Consider the following 25,493-nt stretch of genomic DNA (forward strand, 5'->3'; position numbering starts at 1 on the left):
AGTAACACTTGTTCGTTCTCTCAGTTCACTCTGCAACGCACAACAGATATGACAGCTCGCAAGGTTTACTATAATCTAAGCTTTAGTTCGATTCTGGCATTAAATGTTTATTTTTTCTATTAAAATATTTTCAAAAATTTCAAATTGAAACGGATTTATTCAGGGAATACGTTCACCCTTATTGAAACCTTCCTAAGTTAAGCAACCCTTGAAATATCTTCTTAAATTAAGCAACCCTTGTAATATCTCCTTAATCTAAGCAACCTTTGTAATATCTCCTTAATCTAAGCAACCTTTGTAACATCTCCTTGAACTTGGCAACCTTTAAGTAATATCTCCTCAATCTAAGCAACCTTTGTAATATCTCCTTAAACTAAGGAACCCTTGAAATATCATCTCAATCTAAGCAACCTTTGTAATATCTCCTTAAACTAAGCAACCCTTGTAATATCTCCTTAAACTAAGCAACCCTTGTAAAGTTGTAATATCTCCTTAAACTAAGGAACCCTTGTAATATCTCCTTAAACTAAGGAACCCTTGTAATATCTCCTTAAATTAAGCAACCCTTGTAAAGTTGTAATATCTCCTTAAACTAAGATACCCTTGTAATATCTCCTTAAACTAAGCAACCCTTGTAATATCCCCATAAACTAAGCAACCCTTATGAAGTTGTAATATCTCCTTAAACTAAGGAACCCTTGTAATATCTCCTTAAACTAAGCAACCCTTGTAATATCCCCTTAAACTAAGCAATTCCCTTGTGATAGTTTCTTAAACAAAGCCTTTGTAATATCCCAAGAAATTGAGTTATCCTATATCTCAAAATAAGAAACTCTTTCTAAAATAGTTTCTCAAATATCTCTTGAGCAATAATTATTAACAGGGGTGGCTTCCACGGGAGGGAATATTTGAATGATTGCGCGCAAATCGCGGCAAAGTTTGTTATCCCCCCTGGCAAAAAATGTCCCCCCCCTTGGAAATTTTTACAGGGAATTTAGTCATTTTTATGTGCAGCAAGTAACATTTTTTCTTAACTTCTTAAATTTTAAAAAATTAAAATCTAATGCTAATTCCTTCTCGTCTTGCGCTCCTAATTTTTCCAGGGGAATATCCCAAAATTTTCCGGGCAGGGGGACGTCCCCCCCCCCAATTTTCCAGGGGGAGGGGAAGTTCCCCTTTACCCCCTGAAGCCACCTCTGTTTTTGATAAATCTCTTAATAAGTTTGACTGTTTTCTATCAGATTTTTGATCCTTCTAACCCTCTCCTTGTATAGGGATTATTAGAGAGACTCCGCGAGGGTCCAGTTATTGGAGATGGAGGGTTTGTTTTCCAACTAGAGAAAAGAGGATATGTTAAGGTAACAAAAAGTAATTTAACCTGGATCTATTTTATTCTGTAAACCTGGTTCTATAATATTCTGTAAACCTGGATCTATTTTATTCTGTAAACCTGGATCTATTTTATTCTGTTAACCTGGATACAGATTATTATGTAAACCTGGATACATATTATTCTGTAAACCTGGATACATATTATTCTGTAAACCTGGTTCTATTTTATTCTGTAAACCTGATCTATTTTATTCTGTAAACCTGAATCTTTATTCTCTAAACCTGGATCTATATTCTGTAATCCTGGATCTATTTTATTCTGTAAACCTGGATCTATTTTCTGTATACATTGAACTATAAATATTTGAAGGCTGGTCCCTGGACCCCGGAAGCATCAGTTACTCATACTGATGCTGTCAGAAGCCTGCACAGGTATAATGCAAATAAAATATTGTATTATTTAAAGGGACTGCATGCATAATTTCAAGTGACATGCTTCTCTTTACATATAGGTTTACTTCAAATGACTTCTTCATGGAGGATCAAAAACGTTAAATGTGGTAAAGGATAAAGTATCTAGATATGAAGCAAAGGATGAAGTATCCATATATGAAGTAAAGAAACTATACACTCACCACAAACTCGACTTTCCTGATCCCTATATTTTTGCTACATGATGGTGAACTGTAAACTTTAAGGAATCAAGGGCAACCTGTACAATGAACGGTTAAAATACAGGCATTAGATTGCTAAAACTGGACAGTAGATCAGAAATGAATCAAAATCTTCTTGTGAGATTATTCTGGTTGTAAAGTTTTAAAATTTCAAACCTTGACTTTCAGAGATAGTATAACAAATCAGATTGCAAATATGATAGGGATTATAGAATATTTGAGTTAGTGGCAAGTAATCAGTTATTTTTTAATCGATAAGTGTGATTCCTATCCGATCAAACTCTTATATCAGAGATCTGTCTTTTAACAGACCGACAAAAACTATTTTCTTGAAAAGTTTTTTTCAGGGATTTCCTGAGAGCAGGTTCTGACGTTATGCAAGCATTCACCTTCTACGCTACTGAAGACAAGCTGGTCAACCGAGGGAATAAAGCCGGGGAAACTATTGGGGTTGATAAGATTAACAGGTATATTTCACAATTCAATTGTTCAAGTTTTCTACTTCTGAAAACCTCAATTTTTTAACTTCTCGGCTGCTAAATATCTGTTCAGGTTTCTCCAAATGCCCCTCTGATAGGTTGAATTTTAGACACTTTTCTGGATACCAACTAAAGATTATATATTAACTTTTGAGATTAATAAAAAAGATTAGATCAAACAAGGTTATAATGCAAGGAAAGTTAATTGCAGTTGTGTATACTCACATATTGAAACCAGTTCTCTCTGGGCGGAATTTGTAAACAAGAATAGATGCATGAGTGTTCGCTTAGTATCCGGGAGGATAAAAGCATTTAATTTTATAATTTTCATAATTCACAAAATAGTTTCCTATGACCAAAATATTTCATTGATTTTTTATGTGAAAGGTGGATCCCATGTTGGGCTTCGACATCCGTCTTGTGTTTACATTACCGCCCAGAGACAGTACACTGCAGTACAAAAGATGCGTACACCTCTGAAATAACTTTCCTTGCATTAAAACCTTGAGATCTAGCATTGATTGCGATATCCCCAAGTTTCCAGCTCAGGACGTTTAGTTTCCCATGTTCTCAATTCTTATTTAGAGCGTCCTCTAAGCTTGCCCGTGAGGTTGCAGCTGAAGGCGATGCTCTAACCCTGGGAGGAATCTCCCAATGTCCGTCCTATCTCTCCGGGATGTCCAAGGACGATGTCAAGGCTGAGTACAGGAAGCAGATTAAAGTATTTGTCGAGGAAGAAATGGATTTTCTACTCTGTGAGGTAATTTTAATAATTTTTAAGAAATATTTAAAATAGTAAAATTTCGGTTTAAAAATTCGTTGCATTACTAAATGATATATTTAGTATTTCGAGCACATAGAGGAGATGGAGTGGGCTATTGAGACCTGTAAAGAAACGGACAAGGTCGTGGCAGCGTCCATGTGTATTGGTCCAGAAGGAGATATGCACGGAGTGTCAGCGGCAGAATGCGCCGTCAGGTATACATGTCTGCCTTTATAGATCTTCTCAATAACACATAATAGCGTGAATCCATTCTAATAACCATTCCTGGTCAGGCGGGTTAGGATTTTTTGGTATCTTATCCTCTGAGTTTGCACAATAAACACCTTTGCATAATTTAGATAATCAGGTGTTGCGAGCCTTTATTCGCATGCAAGGTTACTCACACAAAATAATCCTTTGAAGAAGAACTTTTCTATTTCACTTGAATTAATTTTTTAGTTTTTTGCTTTGTACATACTTTATTAGATTTTACAAGTTTAGATTAGGCAGAATAGAAAAATAAGCATTTAACTTGTTTTATGTTAACATAACGAATTTCATGGCATCATTGATGTCTCATCTTTTGTGTGTGACCATCAGGGCCCGGGGCGAAACGTCATGGGGGTGTGTTTGTACCAAAAGAGTGTGTGTAAAGTTTACCGAACCGAAGGTGTGTACTGTATGTATATACAGTTCATACGAATCTCGGTATTTGTACAGTCTAGGAGAGTACATTTGTTTATTGTTAATTGTTAACTTAAAAATAAGTTTAATATACATTTAATATATTATTTATATATTTAAGTCAACACTATAAGCCAAATTTTCATGCAAAACATATAATTTAATTAAAGTTTACAATGAACTAGTCGTTATTCAAGCTTAATTATAATTGACAAAATTGTTCTGCAATTTCCTTGACTGTAGTCATGTTGTGTGTCTGTGCTTGTAAGGTTTACCGAACTTGTCTGCAAAGCAGTGCGACTGGCTTTCTCATGCCAGACCTGCACCATTTCCTTTCCATTTATTTCTATTCCCTGGTAACCATGTAGAAAAATTTATTTCTGAAAAAAATCTTTATATTTGCGCAGGATGGCTCGAGCCGGAGCAGATGTAGTTGGTGTAAACTGCCACTTTGATCCTTTTGTCTCGCTGGAGGCGCTGAAGAAGATGAAGGAAGGGTTGGAGGCAGCAGGACTTAAACCTTTTCTCATGTGTCAACCTCTAGCCTATCATACACCAGACGCTGGCAAGCAAGGGTTTATTGATCTACCAGAATTCCCTTTTGGTTTAGAGGCAAGAATATGTACTAGGTAAATTATATTTTTTATACCAGACATGATAGAAATAGATGCCCAATATAACTTTGTTGAAGACTATCTAAAAGTTGAGTTTTCACATATTTTTTTTTTAAATCCACCAGTCTCATTCATTGTTGATAACCCTGTTTATAGGATATAAATCTGATTTCAGGGTTTGAAAGTCATTGGTTATTCAGTAAGGATGAGACTTCAGAGACGACTGTCCTGAATTTATTCAGTCTTATTTCTAACAATGATATATCAACCTCAATATTGTTGCATTTAAATAGTTTCGGATCACCCCTGTATACTAACTTTTAACTTTAAGATGGGACATGCATAAGTATGCGAGGGAGGCCTATGAGCTTGGAGTCCGATATATCGGAGGATGTTGCGGATTCGAACCTTATCATATCCGAGCAGTAGCAGAGGAGCTTGCTAAGGAGAGAGGACGTTTTCCTCCTGGCTCCGATATGCACGATGCCTGGGGAAAAGGACTAGAAATGCACACTAAACCATGGGTCCGCGCACGCGCAAACAGAGAGTATTGGGAGAAGTTGATGCCAGCCAGTGGTCGGCCATATTGTTCAAGTATGTCCTGTCCAGATAACTGGGGAGTAACACAAGGAGATAGTGTTCTTAAACAACAAGCAACTTCTACCTCTAGCGAGGAAATCGCTAAACTCAAAGCGATGCAAGACCAGAAGAAGGCTTGAAGTTTAGATTGTAATCCATGATTAATGAATAGAGTTAATGTTTAGATTTTAGAAAATATTTTTTGCCGAAATAGTTTTAAAATGATAAAGGTAAGTTTTTCCACAATATTCACAAGTGTTTAAATGAAAATTGTAAATGCACTCAGATATATAATTATTCAGCGGTCGAAACTATTCTGTAGAGTATCGTTAACCTTAAAAGCTTAATCTCGATATCCAATGTAAACACTTTTAATTAATTATTGAACCATCAATTAGAATTATTCACCATACAAAAGATCACAACTTCAAAAGATTTTTATAGCGAACATTTAGTTCAAACACGGTGACAAATTGATATCTCAATATTTTGTGTTTTTGTTGAAATACATAAATATAACATAATTTTCTCGCTTTATTCATATTATTGCAAAGAAGTGAATTCAATTCAGAATTCTAAATTCTTAATTATAATGCATATGTTGGTCCACATCGGACAAAATGGAATAAATGCTAAAAAATGGAATTTTATTTTTGTTAATTGAAATCTATTTCATTAGAATTATCTATTTACAATCTCTTTATTTTGAAAATATGGTAGACAAATTATTTTTTTAAATTATAAGAAACAGAATATTTTACCAAACATATTTATTCACAAATAAATTACAAAATAAGAATTGTTGACCATTTGGGCAAAAATTACATTACTTTGTCAAGATGATGGCTTTAAAATTGACTTGCTTAAATAAGTTTTTAGATAAGCAGGATATACGAAAATTATTGCAAAACAAAAAAGATCTGTAGTTTTCTACTTTGTAACTGCATCATAATTTGTATTTTTCTTGAACCATTTTTGATAAATCTTGAGAGCTGCAAAGAATGCCCAGAGTGGTAATCCTGTGATCATGAGCTGAGCTATTGGAGCTACAGAAGCCAGCTCGCCTTAACACCAAACAATTATTTTTATTAATAAGAAATTAAACTCAAAATTAGGGGGGGGGGGAATCTATCTTGTTAAAAACATCATTCTCAAAAAATAATTTAACTAAGAAACAGTTACGCTTTTAATATAATATTTTCTCAATTATTTTTGAAAAGATGACGCAGCCTCAGTTGGGCATAATAGTAATTCTACATTATTATTTATCATGGTGTGTCAAACTTGGAAACTTTTGTGCAGTTTTTATAATTAAACAATTTCTGGTTTTAGAGTTCAAAACTCCAACTATAAAAAGTATTTAACCTTTTTTATACTTATATACTTCATAAACTCAAACTATTCAAGACTAGCCACGTAGATTACCTACGAAAATTTAACTAAGTTAAAATTTTTGTTTTACGCTGATATCTCTACAAAGACAAGATTAAAGTTGGTTTTTACTAGGTTTTCAAGACGTCTGAGTTTTAAAGGTTGGATGGCTTTACAGTGTAAAGGATTGAAGTATTTTTCATTGCTAAACTGAGATAAATGTTTAGAATTCATGATCTTGTAGAATATGAATCTTTAAAGTTAAGGTTACGAGCACAATACAGAAAGACAGAAGTGTTATGATTTCAAAGATTTATCTGTATTTATGCATTTTATTAATATGCTTCACAATACAGAGGAGAATCTCTTTCTTTCTATTTAATTTGCTATATGTAGATAACATAATAATTTTATTAATTAATAAACGAGAAATTAAGTTTCTTAAGAAGATTAACTTTATGATGATTTTTATTTCTTTTTCAAAATCAGCTATACAAAACTAGAACAAGTAAATAGAGATGTTAAGAAGAAAGAGAATGCAAAACAGCTGCTATCATCTGATTGTTTATAGAATTTTGTAATAGAAATTGTTAAAACCAATATTAAAAAATTATTTTTGAAAAATCTATATGATCCACTATTTTAAGAACAAAACAGAAAGATCCCCAAGAGACTGGGAGCAGTATTAACTAGGGAAGGACCCAGATCTTTCAAAAAGATTATTAAAACTATATGTAACACTTTTTCATTAGTAAACTTTCACTTGCTACAGTTTTTTTTTTTTTTAAATACATATTTATTTTTAATCTGATGGCGGGCGTATCTAGACCTTCAATATTTTAGACTTTGACTTTATTTGGCTTAAATAGTTTAAACCATCAAAGTTTTTAAACCATAAGTTTGCAAAGGAAAAAATAGAGTTAAAATATTCTGTTTTAAAGCATTTCCCTCTTTTTAAGATTATTTTTCCCACAATGATGTTGTTTTTTCATTAAACCCAGCTGTAGTTTTGAAAAGCTGCAAAATTTATTAGGCAATGCACTTCGGTTGCATGATAACTGCAGCAGATTTTTTTTACTTGGAAACAATTGTTGTATGCTTTTTAAGCAAATTTAATTTAAATAAAAAATATATATTTAAGTGAATAAAAAGTTAGAGATTAAATTTAATTTAAAAATGAAGATTAAATATAGAGATTGAATTATATTTAAAAATAGAGATTAAGTTTTATTATATATGAGATTAAATTATATTTAAAAATAGAGATTAAGTTTGATTAAATATATAGATTAAAATAAATCAAATATTAGAAATTAAATTGAATTAAAAAATGGAGGTAAGATTAATTAAATTAAAAAAAAACACTTAATTGAATTAAAAAATAGAGATTAAATTTGATTAAAAACAAGAGATTTAATTGAATTTTAAAAAAAGAGCAAATTGAATAAAAATAAAAATTATCTATATTGAATTTAAAACTAGAAATAAAATCAGAGATTATAGACTATATACAGTGAAACCCTTAATAACGAATACATCGGAAGAATTTATCAAATGTCGTCTTGACAATTTTTCAATGAGTTTTATACTATATTACGTAAATTTTATTATTTGCGAAAATAAATAAATAGCCATGAATATGCGGGAACAGTTTTAAAGAGTTCCATATAATCATTTAATTAAAAAACTAAATATCTTCAACATTCCATTATCAGAAAGTGAAGAATACGACATTTGATAAATTCTTTAGATGTATTCTTTATTAAGGGTTTCACTGTATATATATCATAGAAGTCGATAATTGTAAACTAAAGCGACATGCAAAAATGTTGACTTTAAGGGGTTTTAATTGATAAAAGTAAAGAAATAAAAACATTGATAAAATCTGTTATTTGGTTTCATTATCCGATAGAACTTCAGAGATGCCTTATGTTTAAAGGGAACCGGTCTATATCAGACATGTGACTTATTTAAAAAAAATACTTTTAAACCTAGAGAAACTAAAGTATTTTTCACAATATTGATCAGATAAAGGTTTCAAGGGACCGTTATAAATCGGGCATTGTCATCTTTGCATGGAGGGTCACTTTAATTTACACTTAAAGTACCTTTAAAGAAAATGAAAATGATAAACTGACCTAATGGTTCTGGAAAACTCATTTTAAGCAGCACAAATGCTATTCCGCCATTTTGAAACGATGTCTCGATAGAAACAGCTGTTATCTGCTTCAAGGGCAATCTAGAAATTTACATTTAATAATTATGATAGTTTATAATTTGCTGAAAAGGGAATTTTTCACTCACCTCAAACTCTAAATGTCAGCGCTGATTTCAAAGGTATAAGGATTAGAAAATTAAAGTTTTTTTAAAAGAAAATTACTCACCCCACTCACCCCTTCTGGTTATATACACATTATCATAGCTTTTACTTTTTTGTTATACATTTGAAACTGTAACAACATAGTTTTAGATTCAGTTTAAAACTTTGCAAACTTTGGTTGACAGTGACTAGTCTAAAACCTACTTAAAGAGAGTGACCGCCAATGTTTGGTAGTTGAATTGAGAATACAGTATTGGGGAGAAATTTTTAGAATTCATTTGAGACATATTAACCGTTTTAATGATGTATAATCACTGAATTTTGAGCGCATAGTTGACGTTCAAAATCATCCATTCGGGTAGTTATGTTTTGAGAATCGAATTTTTTAAAATTTTTAAATAAGGACTACAAAAAATATTAAAAAAATCTACAATTTACTTGCTAGATGTTTTGGATCGAACATATTTCTCGATTGAAATTTTCTCAATAAATCAATGCTAGAATCAATTATTTTGTTTTCATAATTATATTTAATTTCTTATCCTTCATGAATTTGTTCGCAGATTTCTTTTCAATAAATATTCCAGGAAATCTGAAGAAAATGTTTGTGAACAATGATACATTACAGAAACCAATAATTGAATAAGATTAATTATTTTGAGGATAAGAGTTAATTTTTATTTTCTCAACCTGTTCCTAAACAACTAATTAGTTTACTGTAGGATTTTGACTACATTTTTCGTCGTCGTTATTAAATAATTTTTTAAAAACCGATTCTCAAAATCATCCCTCAAAAATTAACAACCTATGAGGATTTAAAGATTGAATCTGCGCTCTTGCTGAACAAATATGGATCGTGAAAACGTCTCATAGGTTTCAAATGATTCAAAAAAATGTCTCCACGCTACTATACTCTCAATTAAACTACCATACATTGCCGGTCACTCCCTTTAGATATCCAAGCTAAAGCTACGTTCATGATATATCCTAATATTGAATAGTCTAGGGATACCTACAGATCCAAGCTAGTGCTGCTCTCATGATTTATCCTAATATTGAATAGTCTAAACCTACCTAAATATCCAAGATAGTGCTGCTCTCATGATATATCCTGATATTGACTAGTCTAAACCTACCTAAATATCAAAGCTAGTGCTGCTCCCATTATATATCCTGATATTGACTAGTCTAAACCTACCTAAAGATCTAAGCTAGTGCTGCTCTCATGATATATCCTTATATTGACCAGTCTAAACCTATCAAAAGATCCAAGCTAATGCTGCTCCCATGATATATTCTGATATTGACTAGTCTAAACCTACCTAAATATCCAAGCTAGTGCTGCTCATATGATATATCCTGATATTGACTAGTCTAAACCTACCTAAATATCCAAGCTAGTGCTGCTCCCATGATATATCCTGATATTGACTAGTCTAATTCTTCCTAAAGATCCAAGCTAGTGCTGATCACATGATTTATCCTGATATTGACTATTCTAAACCTACCTAAAGATCCAAGCTAGTGCTGCTCTCATGAAACATTCTGATATTGGCTAGTCTGAACCTACCTAAAGATCCCAGCTAGTGCTGCTCTCCTGATATATCCTAATATTGAATAGTCTAAACCTACCTAAATATCCAAGCTAATGCTGCTCCCATGATATATCCTGATATTGACTAGTCTAAACCTACCTAAATATCCAAGCTAGTGCTGCTCCCATGATATATCCTGATATTGCGACGACGAACCCCGCAGCGACCATGAGGGAGGTGATCATCTTGAAGATGAAGATGTTGATGTAGACGCCAGCTGTGAGTATGAAGATGACGGTGAGGAGTGTGAAGGGAACAATAATTTTCTCCATGAATACACCAGCTTTAGGCCACTTCCATCTGAAGATTATCGTTTATTAGTCTATAAACATTCAATGTTTGTTAACTTTAAGGTTCTCTTCAAAAGCATAAAATGTTTCAAATATTTTAAAATCGAATTCCCCTAAATTGTTGTCTTTATAATAAGACCACAAAATGTTTCCCCAACCGTGCATTGTTATTTTTAACTCAACTCCAAAAAAATAACCTTGACTGTCAAAAAATAACGAAAATGAGAACTGACGCTACTGACGTTTTTACAATCCCAGAATCGATTTAAAACGATACGTGTTACACTTTATTATAAACATTAATTTATTATTCTTTGCTCATTGCTAAGATTGCGGTGATTCCAGATAAAAAAAATGTCTGTCGCGATAAGGTTTAGCGGGTACTTTGTTTTATTTACACTTTTGAGAATCCTTTTAACTGCAGTGGTCGTCGGACATATCAATACAATGAAGACGACATTTATTTTCCCTTTTTTATTTCTACCAATATTTCAAACAGAGAGACATATAAACATGTAAACAAAGGGAAGTTGTCAATTAACATCTTCTCTTTGTTCACTTGTAAAATGCTTGTTAGGAATCTAATCAGTATTAGGAAAATTCGTCTTCATTGTATTGAAATAAGCGTCGACCAGTGTATAGGGTTTTTTTTACCTGATCCACATTCCAACAGCAATAGGCAGAATAAGGCCTGAAAATTAATTTCTTTTAAAAATCTGTTTTTTTGTTAAGCAAAATTTTTCATTAAATCCCGCCAATATAAAAATTATGTATATTTATGTCCATGTTAAACCAACTCTTTTCAAAGGAAAGTAATTTTTTATATGTAGAGACCGTTCAACCCTTAAAAGTTCAGATAAATTTGTTATAATCTATTTAATATATTTATTATCATTCTAAAAATGTTCCACTTTAATCAAAAATACTAATTTTTAGATATAAAAACTACAGGGTGTCTCTGCAATAAACATGGGAATTCAGTGACGAATTCGATATCGTCTTTTTAAATAATTCTTTGATTTAGTGATACCTACTGAGAAAGCTGTAATCTGTAAGAGTTTCGTCTGCTATATTCACATTTTGTTTGTTTATGTTTTGACTGCATACAGTTGTACTTAGTACAACAAGAAAATTATAGTATACAAACAGAGTAAACTTGTCCGTCTTCACTGTTCATCTTTCGGAGACATTACAGACACATCTTTACAGTCTTTTACCCTTTTCATAAAATAAACTCTAGCAGACATAATAATATTATGGTTTTTGAAATTAGGTATTACAATGCTAACTCATAACAAAGACGATATCGAATTCGTCACTGAATTCCCATGTTTTTGGGACACCCTGTAGGATATTGCCATAGAGTAATAAAACGAAGAGGTGAAGCTTAGCTCATATGTACACAACCAACCTCCCTATTAATCAATTAATAGAGTGGTCGGTTGTATACATGTGCACTGTACACTTGTTTAAAAAGTAATCGTATTTCTAAGGGGAATTTTATGGAATTGACCAATTTTTAGATTTTCTATCTTTATTTAAATCCATATAAAGTGTCTATCTTATTATTAATACTAATATTCAAATATCTACATAAAACCACCCCTTAGAAATACGATTACTCTATATACAAGTGTACAGTGTTAGATACGTAAACATACCGCTCTATTAATAAATTAATAGGGAGGTCGAGTGTGTACATCTGAGCTAAGCTTCACCTCTTCGTTTTATTACTTTATGGATATTTTTTCTCAGACATGACGAAGGGTACTGTTGTTAATCGCACATTTAACTTTCTAACTTGGAATGATGTCGACGCGTGGTTCTTTAATCTAACCTATTAATGAGAAGACGAGCTGACCGAAAGGAATGACAAGATCTCCGTCAGTTAGGAGCGGACCCATCAGATAGATCCACAGAGGCATCATACCAAGAGCAGCAATGGTACTTAAAGGAATTGTAAGCGTAATGTCAAGTAACCCTGCGTGCAAAGATGGCAATCCCTAAAAAGCTTTGTCTGATATAGGAATTATATATCCATGTTTTTCTTCTTTTTCATTTGCGGTTTCTATGCGAAGTTACCTTGCTCATTTCTTGCTTATAAGAAGCAATGGATAAATTACAGAAACAAATGACGTTTTCTTCCAAATGTTGGATTAGATTAAGGTTTCAAAGGTACCGTTGTAAATTATACATTGCCATCTTTGCATGAAATCAAGGAACTATATACAGGAACGCACCACTCAGATATACGCATATTATGTACTGTACACTGTGGGAGGAATGTAAACAAACCCAGCGCCCCCACAGAAGTTGAATGGAAAGGACTAAAGCTCTGATGTGATATAACAGTCCAACAAAAAACAAGTTAGTATATCAAGTTAGAGCGAATACATATAATTTTTGGCTTTCTTGTTAATATGGAAAATGAAATAGCAATATATTCTTATTCCACCTCTTGGGCCCTTTTCCCTCAAAAATGATGCGTTGCCCCTGAATTCTTTGTCTTGATCTCCTCCCACTTCAGTACACAGATTTGACGCATGAGACATGGTGGTTCCTGGTATATATATTTCTTGCTTAAAATTACGATTAATGCTGGTTTTCGTCAAACTTTGACAGAAAATCAGTCTTTACAAGAACTGACCTAAGAAGGATTTACAAATTGTTGTCCGGGTAGATTGTTTTTCTACTTCATTTTACTTTTCGGATATAGAAATTCAATGATCTTAAATTATCACAGCTCAAACCAGATATAAGAGAGTTGCAGAGATCGATTAACACCACTAATATGCTATATTTTCCAGAGCATGTTCTATTGTGACTTTAAAAATCTTTAAAAATATTCATAAACGTTGTTTTATGTTTAAAATTGGAGTATTTCTTTTAAAAGTTGTAAAACTGAAAACGTATCCACCCCCAAAGTAGGAGTTTTGAACGTCGAATTTGCGCTCAAACTCAGGATTTACAGATCTTTCAAAAGTTTAATATGTCTCAAATGAATCCGAAAGAAGTTTTCCACAACACTGCATTCTCAGTGCAACTACCTTACATAGCCGGTCACTCCCTTTAACTCAAGTGCGTCAATTGCACCTTTTAAAATATTTTATTTTAAGTCTGAAAGAATTTTTCTTAGGAACAACTAAAATATTAAGTATAAGGGGGCCGGGATGAGGGTGGTTATTTAAAATGAATAATATTACCTTATAAATGTCATTGTAATTGAAAGATTAATATCTCCGTCTAGGAGTAGAGTCCAGAAGTTGGAACCGTTTCCTCCTGGAGAACAACCAAGAACAAACAAACCCAACCTAGACAAATACAGTGGTCACCATAAAAAGTGGAATACTTTTGAATAAAAGGGAGTGTTCGCGAAAAATGAATGGGGGTGCTTAATGCGATAAAAAAGCGCTTTTGATCGCTAATAATCTTACTTATATCTGTTGCGTCTATAAGGAAAAACTTGTTAAAGACGTCTCATACCGAATAACTTAGCGCTCATACAAATTCAGAAAATTGTAACATACGACTTAGACCGTAAAAATCCATTTAATTTCTAACAAATCATTCAGACAGTGCAACCTATAGTCATCGATTATATTTCGCCACATTTGTATATAGTTTATATTTTATAATATTTAATTTTTTAGAGAACGTTTTAACTGATTTCGAAAAATGTGGTCCGCAGCATTCTTAAATAGTTGCACAAGCCGCAAGATAAATAATCAAATTCAAAAAAAATTAATTAAAAAATATTATAAAATATAAACTATATACAAATGTGGCGAAAGATAATCGATGACTATATGTTTTAATATCTGAATGATTTGTTTGAAATTAAATTGATTTTTTTACGGTCTAAGTCGTATGTTGCAATTTTCTCAATTTGTATGGGCGCTAAGTTATTTGGTATTAGTCGTTTTTAACAGTTTTCTCCTTATAGACGCAACAGATAGAAGTAAGCTTAGAAGCGATCTAAAGCGCTTTTTTTATCGCATTAAGCCTATACATTTTACGCGAACACTCCCTTTAAATCAAAGAAGTTTGTAAATGTTAGGACTGATACAGAGTTAGCCACAAAGAATGAAAATTTTCTCAGTTGAACGATGAGGGTTGAACTTAAAGGTGGGGTGGATGAATTGTCATTAACAAACTAAAATTCAACTTTGGATATATATATGCTTGCACAAAAAGCATGCTAAAATTGTTCTAAATAGCTAAATTGAATTCGCTAAAGAACACTTTTTAACTGTGAGAAAAAGTGTTTGTTTTCTCTATGGACCAATTAAAACCTTTTAGAAATCTAAACCTTAAAATATTCGATCAGTTAAATGTTTTAATTGTGGGTAATTAGTGACCCTCCATGCAAAGATACCAAGGCCCAATTTCCAACGGTCCCCTAAAAGCTTTGCCTGATCAAGTCTGGATTAAATTTTAAACTGTTTGTGGTTTCTCCGCTAAAGTGACTTGCACATTTGTTGTTTGTAAGAATCAATGGAAACATTCACAGAAATAAACTTGAGTCTGAGAAACGACGTTTTAACTTCCGCAGTTTGATCATAATTAAGGTTTCAGAAGAGCATATCATCTGTGAAAAGGTATAAGTTTAAGAATACCTGAAGAGCATATCGTCTGTAACTCTAGCAGACATAATAATATTATGGTTTTTGAAGGGGGTATCATGGTAAATTTTGGGTATAGATTAAAGCCAGTGAGCCTTTACTTCGAAACCCATTTTGACCCTTTAAATGAAGATTTTTAGGATTTGCTATTTTATACTTTTGGTTAAACTTTATTTTTCAAATTTTTCAAATGTTAAATTATTCGTAATCGTTTCCCTATATTCCACAGATTTTGATTAGAGATAAAAATACTAATTAAAATATGTGGATACAGACAGGATATGCACTTCATTGTAATTAGATTTACGTAGTAATAAACACATGTATCTTGGTAAGAAGGTTAATTTCGACTGTTACTGTAACCATTCAATCATGTTCATCTTATTGAAAAGGATTTTCGATCAAAAAGCCAAAAGTTAAAAAAAGAATGAAAATCCAGCTCTAACTATGATGTAGGATACAGAGCAAGAGAAGGAGAAGGTCAAAGTTATGCAACATTATTTTGAGACCTCGTAACTCCTCTGCTTTTTTTTACGTACAAATGTGAGAAAAGCAAATATTTTTTTACAAGTGTGAGATAAGCAAATATTTGTTTACAAGAGGCATAGTTAATAATTTTAAATGTTCATCTTTTTTCTCCCTTCTCCATCTGCACGTCCGCAGGTTCTATTTTTCATGCTTCCCTTTGCCCGTCCATTTATGGCGCTGCTTTTGAAAGCATGTTTACAAGTCGCTGTCTTATAGCGCCATCATATGACTGCAGTGTACAATCACCCTTTCATCAAATAATTGCTAAATTGTTATTGCAGTCTCAGCTCTGCACATTCTGTACTTGCATGCGCTAGGTCAACATTCCTTACACTTCAAGTTAGTTTTTATTTGCAGCAAGGGAGCAATAGATTTCCCACTTTTAACTGCACATTTTTACTTTCCTATAAAAGGAGTGTTTCTATTCCAACGAAGGATAATCAAGTGACCCACTCAGAAATAATTTGGTTGTAGGATCTAACAGAGAAATGTCTTTGAGCCCCCTGTGCTGCTTGTGAGAAGTTTAGTTGGTAGGTAGAGGAGAGTGAAGAAGAGGATAAGGATTTCTTGACTTAGTACCCTGGCCGTAGGTACTGTAGTTAAGAAAGGAGGCTAACTTATTGAGCACTGGGTTCAGGGCCGCTTGGCCTTCCCTCTATTCTATGTGTAGACATCTTTCTCGGCGTCCACTACAAATAGTGCAGAAAGCTTTTAGAGCAGAGCTCTGCTCTCTTAGGCTGTAGAAGCTCTGCTCTCTTAGGTTGTAGGAATGCAACTGAAAGCAGATCTATCCGCCGGTTAAATTTTAAGAATTTAAAACATTTCTGTTTTTTACTTGATATGATGATGTGATGATTGAATACGTTTGAGGTTTCAATCTTTCATGCAATTTACTTTAGTTTGACGTGGTAAACTTACCTATTGGTTTCTTAAACACTTCCTTGATTATCTCCAGGTCTAACTGTGCACCCATGTTCACAGTGTTCACGATAATCATCAGGGTCATCACCAGGGTGAACACATTGTTCAACACTGAACAGTATTATATTATTGGATGAATATGAACACATTGTTCGACACTGAACATTACACATTGTTCAACATTGAACATTATAAAATTATTGGATGAATATGAACACATATTCTAACACTGAACAATATCATAATGACGAATAAATATGAACATTTATTGTTCAGCACTGAACAACATCATATTGATGAACTTGTATTAATTCATTATTCAACAGTGAATGACATCATATTGATGAACTTGAGTTAATACATTGTTCAGCACTGAACTTAACATCATATTAATGAAATTATATTAATACATTGCTCAACAGTGAATAACATCATATTGATGAACTTATATTAATACATTGTTCAACAGTGAATAATATCATATTGATGAAATTATATTAATACATTACTCAACAGTGAATGACATCATATTGATGAACTTATATTAATACATTGTTCAACAGTGAATAACATCATATTGATGAACTTATATTAGTACATTGTTCAACAGTGAATAACATCATATTGATGAACTTATATTAATAGATTGTTCAACAGTAAATAACATCATATTGATGAACTTATATTAGTACATTGTTCAGCACTGAACAACATCATATTAATGAAATTATATTAATACATTGCTCAGCAGTGAATAACATCATATTAATAAACTTATATTAATACATTGTTCAGCACTGAACAACATCATATTAATAAACTTATATTAATTCATTATTCAACAGTGAATAATATCATATTGATGAAATTATATTAATACATTGTTTAACAGTGAATAACATCATATTGATGAACTTATATTAGTACATTGTTCAACAGTGAATAATATCATATTGATGAACTTATATTAATACATTGCTCAACAGTGAAAAATATAAATTTGATGAACTTATATTGATACATTGTTCAACAGTGAATAATATCATATTGATGAATTTTTATTAATTCATTGTTCAGCACTGAACAATATCATAGTATTGGATAAATATGAGCACATTACTCAACACTGAACAATATCATAAATGTGGATGAATATGAACAAACCTGAACAATATCATATCAATGGATGAATAGTAACATATAATGGATAAATATGAGCACATTGCTCAATACTGAACAATATCATAAATGTGGATGAATATAAACACACCTGAACAATATCATATCAATGGATGAATAGAAACATATAATGGATAAATATAATTACATTGCTCAACACAGAACAATATCATAAATGTGGATGAATATGAACACACCTGAACAATATCATATCAATGGATGAATTGAAACATATAATGGATAAATATAATCACATTGTTCAACACTGAACAATACCAAATTGATAAACTTATATTGTCAGGTATAAAATACGAAAATGTTCGACCTCTAAAAAATTTCACAAAGCAAATGAATCCTTGCTAAAAATGGTGGAAACCTTTGATATTTCAAACTTAGATTATTTGATGTAACAGAATTAATATCTAAGGTCTTCAACATTTAGTTCCAAAGATTAGATTGGAAAGTTTGAGTTTGTGGCAATTCCCTTTGACGGATTACTTAATAACGAATTATAAAATATTAACCTGAATTGTTTATTACAACATATATCTTTTCTGTATGAATAATCTCCCCTTTATCAACAAACTGTAAAACAATTAAACAAAAATAATTTAAATAAAACAATTTTTTAGTAATTATTTTAAGGTTTTTAGATTTCAATTTCAATTTTGATTTTTGAATTGTTTTTCCTGTAGATGATTAATTCCAAGCGTATGTCCTTCAATAGTTATGTACTTCGGTATTGATTTACTAAAACAATGATTATATACTTCAGGAAAGAAGGAAACCTGATCTCTAGTTGAGTAAAGGATAAATTATAAAAGAGGAAACCATATCTCTGGTTGAGTAAAGGATACATTATAAAAAATGAAACCTGATCTCTAGGTGAGTAAAGGATACATTATAAAGAAGGAAACCTGATCTCATAGTTGAGTAAAGGATATATTATAAAAAAGGAAACCTGATCTCTAGTTGAGAAAAGAATATATTATAAAAAAAGGAAACCTGATCTCTAGTTGAGTAAAGGATACATTATAAAGAAGGAAACCTGATCTCTAGTTGAGTAAAGGATACGGTTTCATTATAAAGAATGAGAACTGAATTTTCCTTCTCCTCAATCTGTAGATTTAGAAGAACCTAAAATAACTAATTTCAATAAAAGAGGAAGAAAAAAAGAGAAAAAATGGAAAGAAAACTAATTTAAGGGGGTACAGATCGAGTTCTTAGAATTTATTCCCTCCATTCTCCCTTCCGCTGAGTTATATTAGACTGATTTTACACGAAAACTGAAAATGTCGTCGTATTTTTGGAAATAATTTTTACTGTTGATGATTATTTGCAAACCAAAAGTATGAGTTCAAAGGATAGAATCAGACTATCTTATTTCTTTTATTTAAAAGGGGTGACCGGTAATGTATGGTGGCTCAACTGAATATGTAGTATTGTGGAAATTTATTTTAGTCATCATTTGAGACCTATAAAACGTTTCCACGACGTATAATTACTAAGTTTGAACGTAAAGTCGACGTTAAAAATCTTCAATTAGGGTGGGTACGTTTTGAGAATCTTTTTTTAAATTATTAAATAATAAATAACGACGACAAAAAATGTAGCACAAATTAGACAGTAAACTAACGAAGTATTTAGAAACATGTTGAGAACATAAAAATTAACTCTTTTCATAGAAATTAAAAAATATTTTTCAGTTTTTAGTTTTTGTAATGTCTCATTGTTCACAAACATTCTCTGTAGATTTTCTGGAATTTTGATTAAAAAGTCGACATTTGAAGAATTTGTAGAAATCTGCGAATAAATTCGTAAAGAATAAGGAATTTAATAAAATGATGAAAACGAATCAATTGATTCTAACATTGATTTATTGACTTATTTTTTTGAGAAATATGTTCCTAAGCATATATTTACTTTACTACAGTGAAACCCTTAATAAAGAATACATCGAAAGAATTCATCAAATGTCGTATTCTTCAATTTCTGATAATGGAATGTTGCAGATATTTAGTTTTTAATTAAATGATTATATGGAACTCTTTATACAACTGTTCCCGCATATTCATGGCTATTTATTTATTTTCGCAAATACTGAAATTTACGTAATATAGTATAAAACTCATTGAAAAATTGTCAAGACGACATTTGATAAATTCTTCCGATGTATTCGTTATTAAGGGTTTCACTGTATAGAATCTTTGTTATATTTTTCGTCGTCGTTATTTAATAATTTTTGATTAATTAATGATTTTGAACGTCGACTCTTTGAGTTCTAACTCAGTAATTATGCATTGTGAAAAACGTTTTATATGTCTCAAATGATTCCCTAAAAAATGTTCAACAATACTACATTTTTAGTTCAAGTAAGTTGCCGGTCACTCCCTTTAAAAGTACCTTGTCTACACAGCTAATCGTACCTCAAAGAAATATGTTCAAAACCGTCTTACACAGATAACGATTTCATGTTTGGTTAAACATATTACTTTATCTTTAATTTTACCGAATTTATTCATCCTTCTCCTATGCGTGTAACCCTTTATAAAATATCAATATAAATGGTATAATTAATAATGAAACTGATTAAAGGAATTGAGTCTTTGCCACTCTGCTTTTCTAAACCGTATATCTTTGGATTCTAATGTCGCAGACTTTAGATATTTTAAACTATGAATTCTGAATTCTGAATTCTCCAAGCGAGCATGGAAATACATGATGAATCAACAGCAATATGTGACTCTTGGACTTTACAAAATTTGGCCAGAGCTGGGAACTTTTTTGTTGAATATTCATATCTTCATTTTAGTTATTCCTCCCTTGATCAAAGCTTCCTTCAACCCCTGACTGGGTACGATTACCCTTCAGGATATACAATAAAGATTAAAATAATCTGCATATTAACAAAAGATGGAGATCAAGTATTGATCTCAAAATCTACAATACAAGAGTTCCCAGCATTCTGTAGAAAATATATAAAATTTTCCGGTTACATTTGATTAACTGATTTTTTCTTTTTACAAAAATCTTTGTCAAAGGAATTGCCACACATTCAGATTTTGTAAAACTTATATTTGTGCAACCTTATGATGTAAACCTTTGATATTTCAAACTTACATTATTTGATCTAACAGAATTCATAGTTTGAAATATTAAAGGTCTACGACATTGGGTTGAAATGATATTGAAATTAGAAAATCAGAGTTTGCGGCAAAAACTCAATTCTTTTCCCTGAGAAAAGGATATAATTGATGAACTGATTTTTGTTGTTATTCCTTAGATTACATTTTATTCTTTCACTAACCTCGTTCTCAGATTCTCCTGGAAATTTTAAGAAAAGGTTTAAATATTAAAATAAAAATATTCTATTCCCATAGAAACTGATAAAATTCTAATTTTCCAAATCCTATATCTTTGTGGCCTGATTTATATTTTAAATTTTGCCTGTAATAACTAGCAGATCTCATAATTTGAAGTAGAGTTATAATCAGAAATCTGTAGGATAGGAAGACTAAAGTACATTTATGTTGTTACAAAGCAAATAGCTTAAACATTAAGTTTTTCAATCACTTGTTAGGTGAAATGGGTATCTTAACACTCCACACATGATATGCCTCATGTTCATTGGACTAAAGTCAGGACTTGAGTCTAAGTCAACTTCATATTTCTGGGTTTGCACTGAATATTAAGACAACAGGTTGCAAAGATATAAAATTAGGAATATCAGAGTTTAAGACAGGGGTTCAGTTAGTTTATTTTTGAAAAATTATCTTCTAAAATATTTATAATTTAATTCTAGACATTTCTTTGCAATATCTAAATTCTTGTCATTTCTTCGCAATATCCAGATTCTAGAAATTTATTTGCAATATCTAGATTCTAGACATTTCCTTTGCAATAACTAGATTCTAGACATTTTAAAATACGTTCTTTTTATTATCATAAGGATTTTAAACTATTAAAATTTCTTTTTATTCAGGGTTTTAAAAGTTTCGAAATGTTTCAGAAATGAAGGGAAAAACGATAAAACGTCTAATATTTTAATCAATTGGACGTTAATCCAAATAAGATTGTCGGCGATTTTATCTAGACAATAAAGACGACTTTTTATTAATATTGCTTTAATCCCCAAAAAGCATTTTTTAAATTACTTTACTGTACAAGAAAACAAAGATAATATATTAATTTAAAATTTAAATTTTTAAGTGTTTCTCTTATTTAGCTTATGCTAAATATATTCATAAAGCAATCATAATTTCAAAAGGCAACAAATACCTTTTCCACCTCCCCTAGCTCTAGAACAAACCCTGCTCTAGAGCCTATTATAAGTAGAGAGCAGAGAAGAGTGCACTTCTCAAACATCATCCTAAACTTTTATTGATCTTTTCGGACTTTGATTAATCCGTCACTAGCGTAGAGTTGTAGAATTCAAGTGTAGAGTGTAGAGTGTAGAGTGTAGAGTGTAGAGTGTAGAGTGTAGAGTGTAGAGTGTAGAGTGTAGAGTGTAGAGTGTAGAGTGTAGAATTTAGAGTGTAGAGTGTAGAGTATAGAGTGTAGTGTGTAGAGTGTAGACTGTAGAGTGTAGAGTGTAGTGTGTAGAATTCAAGTGTAGAGTGTAGAGTGTAGAGTGTAGTGTGTAGAGTGTAGAGTGTAGAGTGTAGAGTGTAGAGTGTAGAGTGTAGAGTGTAGAATGTAGAATGTAGAGTGTAGAGTGTAGAGTGTAGAGTAAAAATGAAACTATACATACATTTATAGTTCTGGTTTGCTCCGTTAAATAGTGTTTGCATTGCACTCCTTTTAAATTTGATAACAAACTTCAAATTTTAAACTTTAGATTTTCTGAAATATTAAATGTTTAACTCTTTAAATCTCAACTCAACGACTTTATACAATGGAACTATTTACATCTAAGTTTTTTAAACAATACTAGCTGACTTCCTAACTTGTTCTGAACAGTACTAGCTGACTTCTTAACTTGTTTTGAACAGCACTAGTTGACTAGTTACCTGATAGGATTTTACTTGCTGACTAGCTAACCTGCGATGAATAATACTATTTGACTAGCTAACCTTATATGAATTGTAGTAGCCGACTAGCTAATTTGATATGAATAGTATTATCTGACTAGCTAACAAGATATGAACAGTACTAGATGACTAGCTAACCTAATCTGAAAAGTGCTATCTGACTTACTAACCTAATCTGACCTGTGCTATCTGAATAACTAACCTAATCTGACCTGTGATATCTGAATAACTAACCTAATCTGAACTGTGCTATCTGACTAACTAACCTTTTCTGAACTGTGCTATCTGACTAATTAACCTAATCTGACCTGTGCTATCTGACTAGCTAACCTAATCTGAAAAGTGCTATCTGACTTACTAACCTAATCTGACCTGTGCTATCTGAATAACTAACCTAATCTGACCTGTGCTATCTGAATAACTAACCTAATCTGAACTGTGCTATCTGACTAACTAACCTTTTCTGAACTTTGCTATCTGACTAATTAACCTAATCTGATCTGTGCTATCTGACTAACTAACCTAATCTGACCTGTGCTATCTGACTAACTAACCTAATCTGAAAAGTGCTATCTGACTTACTAACCTAATCTGAACTGTGCTATCTGACTAACTAACCTAATTTGAACTGTGCTATCTGACTGGCTAACCTAATCTGAACTGTGCTATCTGACTAGCTAACCTAATCTGACCTGTGCTATCTGAATAACTAACCTAATCTGACCTGTGTTATCTGACTAACTAACCTAATCTGAACTGTGCTATCTGACTAACTAACCTAATCTGAACTGTGCTATCTGACTAACTAACCTAATCTGAAAAGTGCTATCTGACTAACTAACCTAATCTGACCTGTGCTATCTGACTAACTAACCTAATCTGACCTGTACTATCTGAATAGCTAACCCTATTAAGAACAGTACTAGCTGGTTAGGTAACTTAATCTTAACTGTGCTAGCTGAATAGCTAACCTGATCTGAACTGTGCTAGCTGACTAACAAATAACCTAATCCAACATAAGTTAGATGCTGTATTTGCCTAATGGACGATATTTAAAGGGGTGTCTTAATTGTAAGAAACATTTTTATTATTTTTCGCCCTTTCAGTGAAAAGAAAAAAGAAACGAGTTGATTTTTCGTTTGTGAAATATATTTTTTCAGAAACAGATCGTTTACGATTAGAATATATCAATGAAATTTCTAGGTTTATCTATATAATAAAACACAACATTCGCATATATGTTCCCCCTATAGCTGGCCAACCGGCTGGACCGTATGGGTAACATAGGCATGAAGAAATTCTAAAATTTTTTAAAACAAATTTTTTTCAAATTCCACCGGCAACACCTGGCACTTCTGCTAGTGTTCAATGTTTTTGAACTGTGTCCCAAAAATGAGGGATTTCTGTTTAAAATTTATAATTGACGCCTAACCATTGCATCATTCATAAAGGAACTGTGAAAGACATCCACGTTTTCTTTAGCGAACCGGATATCCCCTACTATGAATATCGAATAAATATCAATAAAATGCTTGCATGATTTCGCGCTAATGCCAATTTTTAACATGATTTGGCTAAATCGGAAATTAGTACAGCTGCAAATCATTTCCCTCCTTCCTTAATAAGAGTTTTTTAGTCAATTTGTAAGCGTGCGTGGAATTAAATTTAAAAAATTTATTTAAAATGTTTAAATTGCACCTCGCAAAAATATGTTGGCTAGAAAGAATAAATGGTTTATTTGTAAAATGTAACTTGTTAAACAACTATAGTAAAGTAAATATTGTAAAGCACAATCAATTGCGTTTTAAATAGTTTGTTATTTACGTCAACCAAAATCCTTTACACAAATGAATATTTGGATTTAAAAGAACATATGGAGGGTAACTGAAAATGACGTATATACAGTTTAAGTTAAAAAACATGTTAGCGGTATCTATCAAACAGTATGTTGTTCACTATACCAAGCTTAATATATCTCATTTCAATATCACATTGCTAAAAGTATACTTTCTTTTGCTTTAACACACTTGCACTTCACTATCTTGTTAAATTTTAGATTCTTTATTTAACAGGCTTTGTTTAGTTCAAAAAACGCCTATTGGCTATACAGGATCCGAGCTTTGATATACCTCTTTAACTCATTGTTATGCTATATAGTAGCTCCCAGTATATTATGGGTTCTTGTATATCTAGCTTACTGGAGAAGATAATTCTCAACTTCAAACAATCAGAGCAAATAAAAGATCTAAACACAACACTGATAACGCCAATAGACAGATAATAGATATATTTGCATACTTATACTAGAGAGTAGAGACAAGGGAGAAATTTTATCTTAACTATAGACTAACATGGGATTCAGAAAATATGTTAAATAAAAAGACTTTTACGGGGCCTTGTCCCACTTAAATAGTAATCATTTTAGCTTTTAACTGTTGCGTTTTCAGTCGCAATTTTTTTATCAAACTCTGCAAAAAACGAAATTTTCGCGTAATTTTTGCCTAAATTTGTG

General features: G+C 31.8%; 2 protein-coding genes and 1 long non-coding RNA gene across 3 annotated transcripts; 1 reads left to right on the plus strand and 2 right to left on the minus strand.

Moving 5' to 3' along the window:
- Window position 1: 1 nt before the first annotated feature.
- LOC111708867 (betaine--homocysteine S-methyltransferase 1) lies at window positions 2–5,649 on the plus strand. Its single transcript, XM_023482371.1, has 8 exons — window positions 2–63; window positions 1,275–1,358; window positions 1,703–1,764; window positions 2,354–2,473; window positions 3,071–3,245; window positions 3,330–3,463; window positions 4,340–4,561; window positions 4,878–5,649. Exons 1-8 carry the CDS (start codon window positions 49–51, stop codon window positions 5,263–5,265), a joined length of 1,200 nt encoding a protein of 399 aa, XP_023338139.1. The 5' UTR covers window positions 2–48; the 3' UTR covers window positions 5,266–5,649.
- Window positions 5,650–5,878: 229 nt separating this feature from the next.
- Window positions 5,879–18,825, minus strand: LOC111708870 (P3 protein). Its single transcript, XM_023482374.1, has 12 exons — window positions 18,740–18,825; window positions 18,641–18,701; window positions 18,476–18,536; window positions 16,770–16,883; window positions 16,252–16,255; window positions 15,318–15,341; window positions 13,905–14,012; window positions 12,539–12,648; window positions 11,356–11,392; window positions 10,511–10,711; window positions 8,635–8,735; window positions 5,879–6,189 (listed from the first exon to the last, which is right to left on the minus strand). Exons 1-12 carry the CDS (start codon window positions 18,808–18,810, stop codon window positions 6,056–6,058), a joined length of 1,026 nt encoding a protein of 341 aa, XP_023338142.1. The 5' UTR covers window positions 18,811–18,825; the 3' UTR covers window positions 5,879–6,055.
- A 3,409-nt stretch (window positions 18,826–22,234) lies between these two features.
- Window positions 22,235–22,814, minus strand: LOC111708871 (uncharacterized). Its single transcript, XR_002766745.1, has 2 exons — window positions 22,702–22,814; window positions 22,235–22,320 (listed from the first exon to the last, which is right to left on the minus strand). It is a non-coding gene; the product is annotated as an uncharacterized LOC111708871 (long non-coding RNA).
- Between the last annotated feature and the right edge of the window lie 2,679 nt (window positions 22,815–25,493).

Source organism: Eurytemora carolleeae, unplaced genomic scaffold (assembly GCF_000591075.1).
Source record: "Eurytemora carolleeae unplaced genomic scaffold, Eaff_2.0 scaffold915, whole genome shotgun sequence".
In the NCBI taxonomy this organism is placed as follows: Eukaryota; Metazoa; Arthropoda; class Copepoda; order Calanoida; family Temoridae; genus Eurytemora; species Eurytemora carolleeae.